Source organism: Branchiostoma belcheri, unplaced genomic scaffold (assembly GCF_001625305.1).
Source record: "Branchiostoma belcheri isolate BF01 breed outbred unplaced genomic scaffold, Haploidv18h27 scaffold3, whole genome shotgun sequence".
NCBI classification, from domain to species: Eukaryota; Metazoa; Chordata; class Leptocardii; order Amphioxiformes; family Branchiostomatidae; genus Branchiostoma; species Branchiostoma belcheri.
The window spans coordinates 3,236,088-3,245,070 of NW_017803909.1; the positions used below are offsets into that span (position 1 = coordinate 3,236,088).

Below are 8,983 nucleotides of genomic sequence, written 5' to 3' on the forward strand. Positions count from 1 at the left end.
CTCCCACCCTGACATTGATGGAGTGCTGCACCTTCTCCTAACCTGTGAGTGGAGCTCTCCCACTTCCACCCGTCCTCCTCAGGGTCCAGCCTGTTGCTTCCTCCTGCTGACCTGGGGAATCCCTCTGCCAGCTTTATCTCCTTTCCTCCCAGCTAGGCTTTATACTGCAGTACCAAGGAATGACCCCTGTGCTTTGTCTTGCCCCAGCAGTTGAACCTTACTGATAGGTACATCGATCCAAAGTTGAAAGCTGGATGCTACCATACGATTGAATTGTCTTTTAAACATGCCAACACTACAGATTGTGAGCTGTCTTTTTTCAAACTGACAAAAATGCATTACAACATTTGCTGAATTGTTTCTTTACTTTTATCTTATGATCAATGCAGTGAGAAGATACAATGTATGGTGATTCCTTCTTATAAATGAAGAGTCTTCCTGTAGAATGGAAATGTGTCCTATCAATGCCACTTTCTAATGGAGGATAACATGTTAACCAGTTTTTCAGCACCAAGGACGAAACACAATGTGACTGGCTATGCTTAAGTGTGTGAAGATATGATTAAGGGGAAGGGAATGATAGAAAATAAGGGTTTTTGTTGATTTGTATTTGAATCCTCTTGTTGGTGGCAATCACTTAGTCTATGAAGTTGGGATCGGATGTAAAAACAAGCAGGCATGTCAATGCTTTTTATACTCTTTTGAAGTTTGCAAGAAAATGACCCAAGGATGCCTGAGGATGTCTTTAACAGACAGCAGGGAATGGCACTTATAATTAGGAGCCTGGAAACCCATTATCTGTGATCCAAGATAGTATTAGGATTTCTCTTCCCGCTCTAATCAAATCAGATGGTATCAAAATGGCGCTGCTGTCTCAACCATTATCAGTGGGCTGTCAGTCTGTGAAGATGCTTGTTTTTCTTGTCGTTACAACCAGAAAATGAATGTTCATGTCTGAATAATTCAAGATCTGGAAATGTTGCTGGTTGGTTGTGATGAGGACTAGATTGAATTACATGAGGGGAGCAGGCGTGCCATATCTTGGGCCATTATTTATCTCAGCAGTAGCTGACATGATTAGTATTGGATGGGCTGCTCTTTAGAAGATGAGCTCGCTGATGTAATCTGTTTAAGGACCCTCTGACTTTTCACATAATGAAAGTGTGAGAATGTCAGAGGCTAACTTGGTTTTGTGATAGCGACATGTCATTTCTAGAGCATCTCTGTCTCCAATTTCCCCACTAAAGCTTGTTACACCATGATGAAAAGTGTGACTTGATTCATTTGGGTTCACCCTAACTTACTTACAACTGGCCCTGTATCCTTCTCTGATAAAATGTCTTTATTGCACTTGACATGACAGCTAAGTAACTAAAACAACACATGTACATGTAGTGGAGCTCGAGGAATTCTCAACAACTAACCTTCTGTTCTTACATGAACATTGATCGACAAGCAGCTTCTTGTATACAACAGTTACGTCCAGTTTTGAAAATCAACTTCTTGAACTCAATGAATTTAACACAGATTGGAGAAATACTGTGTGATAATGCTCATGGTTTAAAAATGAAGGGAAGTCAGAGATGGATGTGAAGAGACCTCTTGCAGTTCCAGCTCACAGTGCACAAACAAGCTTGCAAGAAGAGCAATGTGTCGTTTTTCTGTCTAGCTTTCATTCCTGATATAGATATGCTGCATAGCGCACAAATTGTCCTTTTCTTCTGATTATCTCCATTCTTATTTGTTCCACGAATCAAATTTACCTTAATACAATAGACATAAGGACAGAACCCATAAACACAAACTTTGAAGTACATACATCAGTTGGTTAACATTGCACAATTGTTACTTCAGAAGAAACCAATGTTACCTTGCAGTACAAAATGTACATGTACTTGAACACCTAATCTCACATAGCAATTGTTTGTCATTTAACCATATTCCTTTATGGCTTGTATGGTTGTTCTTGAGTGATACTCATATACAACACAATGCCACTTGCGTGATACTCATATACAACACAATATCAGCCAATATAAACCGTAGATCACATAAAAAAATCACATAAACAAATCCTCCTCTGTGTACCTACAATGACATATATCACTGTGATCATATACTAAACGATACGGATTTCGTTTGAACGATTTTCCCAGCTGAACATTGATGACAGGGGTTCGAAAACGCCATCTAGCGAAGTCCTGATGAGTACCAGGTCTGACACCTGTTACTGGAAGGACGCTCGGATGATTCTGCTCTTGATGGGTTGTGTTGGTCTGAAGTTGTCACACAGCATGCCCTCTTCTCCCGGAGGCGGGGGCTGGCCCTTGGCATGGCACCGCAAGCGGCGAAACTCTTCCATCTGAGCGTGTGTAAAACGTACGTATATACTGAGCACCACGCCTGACGGTGTATGCAGGTGATGGCAGGCAAGATGGTTATTATTAGCCAGTTACTAAGGAATGCACATTACGAAAAGATTGAGATGCGGTTACCTACTGAGATGTTTTGAAAATTACGTAGAATTTCTCTGTCCCAGTTGTCGTATTCGGCTTGCCTGGCTCTATACTATACCATCGCATGAAGCTAACAGTACATTCAATTTGACGGTACATGGCATGAATATGTGACGCTGACACGCACATACATAACTTTAAAGTCAAACAGACAATAACGATCGATCCTTGCTGCTTGTTCTAACATTGCGACACTTTTTTCCTTGATCCAAATCCATAAATGGTACGTAAGTCACGATTGGCAGTTCACCTGTACGTGAGATATGGTGAGCGGATAACGGAAGATGATCCACTGAACGTTTTCGTAGCAGGGTGGTGACGTCAAAGATCCTTCGTAGGTCCAGTATTCCCTCAGAGCAGGGTCTGAAAACAGTTAAGAGCACCACAAGAAGTAACAAAAACATACATAAATGCAGTGGATTTTGAGAAGAAAGGAAGTTTCATTTGCTAAGGCGACGATGACGAACTCGATGTACAGCAGGGCTAAGATATGTACGCCTCGTAGCGACTTTCCCAGAAAATACAGCTTGTTCTGTGACTAACACCTGAGCTTCGTCGGTCACAAACTTGCAAAAGGGAAACATGACACTTGACGAGATATTTTCGGGTTGACGAATTAAGAGACAGAGTGTGTCTCGAAAGCTCTTTATAGTAGCTAATAACTCTTCGTCAAAAGTATGATACTTGACGTATTCGGGATCTAACGACCTCGGAATGTAACTTTATACATATTTTCAGATTGATAAAAGTGCGTCTTTATCATTGATGCCGTGGTCTTACCGGGTAGAAACACGGTAGGATTAAACGCTGTGGTAATAGTTTTGGACTTCCCCTGTGAAAAAAAAATCATACAACACTGTAACATTATATTTGATGTACAAGTATGGACTGCAAACTCCATAGCAGTCAGTCTAAAATGACGAAGTGTTGTTCGTAACGCCGGTGCAACGGTGCCTCAAGAACTAACGTCCGAAAACCACTCATTGCATACGAAACCTCATGACCAAATGCCATCTTTGCCAAGTTATTAGACAAAGTAAGTCTTCAGATTCATAGCGATATATTGGAAAACATTACCTTGTATTGAATGTCTTCTAAATGATCCGTAAAGTTCTTTACACCCGCATTTTCTCTGCCAATCTATATATAAAGAACAGGGCATGTAGTATGTACCATGTACCAAAAATGTTTGTAATGCCATGAATGTATATCGAACATGTGTACATTCGTTATTGACGCCTTTCTGTATTTTCATGTAATCATTACCTAACAGAACTACATCAAATATCTTGGCTTTTCATGCTTTGCAGTGCTGAGACTTAGAGTCTGCGTTTGATCTGGAGTAAGGATGTACAAGCAGAACAAATTGATTATGAATAGAAACCAGTAGTACCTGAACGATGACGGACATGATTACTATCCCATCCCGCTTGCCCATCGCGTCCGCCAAGTTAGAATATAAACTCGTGTTCCAGTGTAAAAGGTGAAGCTGAGAGGGAAAAACTTGAATTAAGTTTGTGTGTTACGACGAATGGGCTGCTGAGAATGGCCAAAGAAATTCAAAGCATAACTAGAAAGGTAACACATGCAACGGAAATGCATAATATGCGTAATTCTTACTCAAACACATTCATATATATGGTGACAGGAGTCAAATCCCTCCTGCTATAAAGTTGCAACATGATGTAACCCAACACTAGTTACCATGGTGACAAACGTCTGGTGCAGATCATTGACCTTATTTGTTCGGAGAAGAAGAACAAACTGAGGAAAAACAGTATGTTTTCCTTCGGTACTATAATATAATAAACTTCATCAAAACGGATTTTAAGACGAAAGTAGTGTTCATGCTTTTACAAATTGTATAAATCAAATATTACCTCCATCGGAAATGCCTTGAAGTTAACAGTATGCTCTGACCCACGGTCGTCCTCTCGTCCCCAGTGAAAGCGAAGGTGGCAAAGCTCGAACTCATGGCCTTCCGGTAGTGGTCCACCTGAGGTAACTGTTGCGTAAAAAAATGTTGGACTATATATATGTGTGTATGTAAGGGTCTGTTATCAAAACGAGTTGTTCAAAAACTGATGTACGCAGACAAATAAAACATCAGGCAGCACAGTACGTACCTAATTTTAGAACTTGCTCCGATCTACTGTCTCGGAAGGCGGCGCTGCTTTCAAATGTCGCTAAAAAAAGACGATAGTGGTGTTATAACAATGAAAAGACGAAATTGGCAGAAATAATAAAGCTCAAAGTTATACCTGTATAATTTTCTTGTCTTGATCTACTATCGTTTACAATTATTAGAAGTATTGTCCTGTTTCTAGAACACATAAGTTGATAGTATAACTGTTCTAGTGTGTAGTATCGTAATATTTTTTAATGCTTTTATACCAGTCTTTGGTTTTGGCACCACTTGAACGGCGTGGCCATCGTTACTTAGTTCCCATTCCCTGCAGAGACAGTAGCTAATCGTCAGAGGGCGCTCCACAAGCGTCTCGTCGAAGGTAGCCGTCCGGGAATTGATGTTGACCGGAGATTGTTGGTCGCCGTTCGCATACGGCCAATGGAGTCCCCATTCAGACAGACCTGTGAACACATTGTCGTAAACATAGGTGTAAACGTAATTCTCATGGGGAAGGCAAGGCCATTTCGTGTCTACTGTATGGGCAGTCGACGGGAAACGCAAAACTAGGATTTTGTCCACAATCATCCAATCTATATGTATAGGTCTGATCACTGATATATGCTTCAGACACCTACGTGTTTGAATACCCAAATTATTGGGACAGAGACGTGCACATGCATGCCCCACAGCTGTCATCATGAAAATTGATTTCTGTGTTCGTGTAAGAAGCACGCCGATACTTCTGCCAGCACGTTAATCAGATCCGTCATGTATGGTTGAGATGAAGACTCCTGAGGGCTTTTAACAGCTTGTCAGCGCCTACTTATGCCGTACGAGAAACCGGCCTGGAATACTAATGAAGCCTATTTGCTACTTGCGATCAGGATTTCGTGTCATTTTATGTATCATTTATAAAAACGCCTCAAATGTTTAAACATATATGATAACTAGAAAGGTAACATTTGCAAAGCAAATGCATAATGTTAACCTTAGCATATGGTCTCCTCTGATAATTCTTACTCAAAACACATTCATATATATATGGTGACAGGAGTCTAAATCCTTCCTGCTATAAAATTGCAACATGATGTAACCCAACACCAGTTACCATGGTGACAGACGACGTCTGGTTCTGGTCATTGGCCTTATTTGTTTGGAGAAGAAGAAGATGAGGAGGAAACAGAGCAAAACCATATGTTTTCTTTCAGTAAACTTAAAAACACGATAATCAGAGTTCCCCCGCCTTTATTGTGAAAAGTGAATCCCTGTGTATAGCTTGTATTTCTGCCAAAGATGTGTATCTAGACTAATAGGTCTTAAAACCCGATATATCTCGAGTCGAATCACCCTCCCGTGTCTTGTTGGCAGGGCAATTACTGTCTTGTGACACCTGCAATATTCTCATGTCTTGCCCTTTAGACTGATTCCCAGATAGCGATCGTAGCTTGGCGTCTTGCCGATGAGAGGTTATATATAACGTTATACATATATAGTAGAAAAAACTTCCTAATGCAACTAGACAAACCTTCCATCGAAAAAAATATGTTCTTTTATCTCTGATATAACTGAAAATCAGAGGTTGAACCTACCAAATGATGGTTAAATTTTGTATCTGCTCATCATATTTGTGACCTGTAGCTCAGTATTGCACAATAAAGGACGTCATTCATTATCATGTACCTAAACGGCTCGTGCGAATTATCCCAACCCTAACACTTAACGATAAAGACAGCAGATATGTTGAACGTAGATTGTTTTACTCCGTTACTGTGTTGAACACGTGAAATGTGCCAAGGCGGAATGTTTCTGTATCCTTGAGTGAAGAATGTCTGCCGTCCTTCACTCTCACTGCGTGTTGTGTCGACCATGTCTGCAAGTCGTCTGTCAGCAGTCAGGTCTTTCCTGTCTCCAAGCAGACGTGTTGTGGTGGCGTATCATTGTGAGAACTTCAGCTATGTCACCACTGACACTTCGAGCACAAAGAAACTGATGTGTCCCACTTGAGTCAACTCCATTTCTACACGCATTATGAATCTGTACACAGCAGAACGTATGCCCGGGGCCATATGCATGTCCTGGACAGGAACTTTCATTTCACGGTGTTTCACACTACAGTTTACGATGGTCAGATTGACGTCAGCAATGTTGTTATGCAGTCATGCGGGTTTCCGTAGTAAGTCCCATGTATCCATCAATATTCACTTGCAATGTTGCGACAAGTTCCATGCTGTGTGGGGTAACCATAGTTTTAAGTGCCTTTGGGCTTATACTGGTACCTGTTCTGTGTGTGCGGAATGAAGATTAAAATTCTCTCTCTCAGACTGCTCGTCATTTCTTTTCCCTTCAAGAAGGAAGGGAACCTTGACAATTACGCGGTTTTATTACTTTATTACCATTGTGATCTTGATTGATCTAAAATGGCTGTTTTCCAGTTTTATACGGTGAGACGGCTTATGTCCTAGGACTAACAGTAGTGAGCTTAAGCGGGATTGTGACATATGAACTTATGTGTGGTCCATTATGATAGCATCCTTGTCATTCCACTCAAAGAATACCAAGTTTCCCCCGAGCAAGACACACTTTCTATCTACTGCCTGTAACACCAAGTTCAATGTCTCTAACATGATGTCTAAGGGGACCCAGTGTGCAGTTTATCTTCAGTAGATAGCGCCCATGCCCTGGAGCATGGCATCTCCCCCGTCCCCCCGAGCAAGACACACTTTCCATCTAACGCCTGTAAACACCAAGTTCACTGGCTCTAACATGTTGTCTAAGGGGACCCAGTGTGCAGTTTATCTTCAGTAGATAGCGCCAATGCCTTGGAGCGTGGCACGCGACCTAAGCGTGAAGAACCGAGCCAATCCTGCCCATCTGTGGGGTTTATGGTTTATACACAGAGAGGATGAAGGTGCACATATATATACATCCGTCTTAAGTGCGTAAGCCGAGACTAAACCGTGCCTATCCTTGAGCCAAGGTTGAGACGTCTTGGAAAGTAGTAGAGATAATACTGCAATTCAGAACACGCTAGCTTTAATCTATATAGGAAAATTACATATACACACGCTGTGTATATTGAACATTATCCCTGTGGGACCACTGTAGCGTACTGTAATATGTCTTGAGAAGAGATGTGATGATGGGGTCTGTAGAGTGTTAATTAGCGCTACAGGCTGCGGGTGGGCTCTACGTACAGACCCATTCTGCCAGATCGAAAATGCAGCATAAATACTCGGTCAGCACATATTGGGGAAAATATGGGGCAACCCTAACTCACTAGCAAGGGCCCGACAATAATAAATTTTAAGGGCTGAAACGTTAACATTGACAACTACGCGGTTTTATTACTTTATTACCCTTGTGATCAAACCTGAGCCTGTAAAAGCAAACATCGATGCAGTTACATGTATATTAGAGCGAGACGGTTTAACCTCATTCATCAGAGGTCTACTTGAAAAGAATTATTCCTGTCAACAAATCAAGCGGCCCATTTGATATCTTCAAAAACGAGAGGAATCTTGATTAAAAACCTGTTTCAATCCCGGTGATACGGGCTGCCGCAGCGAAGCTCACCGTGCGTGATTTGATATGATCTAATAATATTCGCAGACGCAATTATGAACAAGTGAGGGGTAATGTTTAACATTTTTCTATATTAAGGTGTAGTGGCCCTAGCTGCTACACGACTGTAAACCTATAACTGTCCCTGCCCGTGTCGTACTTACTGGATCCTGTGTAGCCCCAGTCCTCGCTGGCCGCCTGTTTGTCCTGTGGGCTGGCGGTGGCCATCTTCGTGAGAGACCGGCCTGTCCCGCTGTCCTTGCCGTGTAATTCTGTTTTGACAGCTTCCGAAGACGACAGCTCCTTGCCTAACAAGGTTACTGTGTGAAAAGGCAGCTGAACCTTCCGCGTGCGTTTTACAGTGGGGGGCTATAGAAACGACTGCAGCGCGGACCATGCGCAGGACTGGCGAAACGTCTCACCGCCTGTGTGATTATAATTACCGTGATAGACTATTATATACCTTACCACTACCGCCCTCCAGTCACAAGAGCGTTAACACAATGTGCCTCACGGGTCCATATTCATGGATCGGCGGATTAAAAGGAAAACCTTCATGCCGGAAACTTGTTCAGACCTTAGCTGAACACGGAAAGCTGCGAGTGGGGGTGATTTCTGACAGGAATGATACGAACTGGCGTATAAATTTTCTTCTCACGCAATCGCCCACGGACAAGTAAGACGACCCAAGTAAGGTGGTGCCGCTGATAATGAGATCTAGAGATGTTAACATGTTATTGATATTTATCAGGTAAAGAAAATACGGTTTGCATTCAAC

At 42.0% G+C, this 8,983-nt stretch overlaps 1 protein-coding gene across 1 annotated transcript; it reads right to left on the bottom strand.

Moving 5' to 3' along the window:
• Positions 1-1,820: 1,820 nt before the first annotated feature.
• LOC109473354 (carbonic anhydrase-related protein-like) lies at positions 1,821-8,433 on the bottom strand. The gene is made up of 9 exons (XM_019773218.1): positions 8,370-8,433; positions 4,911-5,105; positions 4,643-4,702; positions 4,397-4,521; positions 3,910-4,005; positions 3,594-3,656; positions 3,297-3,348; positions 2,767-2,879; positions 1,821-2,362 (listed from the first exon to the last, which is right to left on the bottom strand). Exons 1-9 carry the CDS (start codon positions 8,431-8,433, stop codon positions 2,228-2,230), a joined length of 903 nt encoding a protein of 300 aa, XP_019628777.1. The 3' UTR covers positions 1,821-2,227.
• Positions 8,434-8,983: the final 550 nt, after the last annotated feature.

Coding starts and splice junctions, on each gene's coding strand:
- LOC109473354 (XM_019773218.1), bottom strand. CDS start 8,433: ATGGCCACCGCCAGCCCACAGGACAAACAGGCGGCCAGCGAGGACTGG. Junction 4,522..4,642: donor GGAGCAAGTTCTAAAATTAG/GTACGTACTGTG, acceptor TTTACGCAACAG/TTACCTCAGGTGGACCACTA. Junction 3,657..3,909: donor TCATGTCCGTCATCGTTCAG/GTACTACTGGTT, acceptor CTTTATATATAG/ATTGGCAGAGAAAATGCGGG.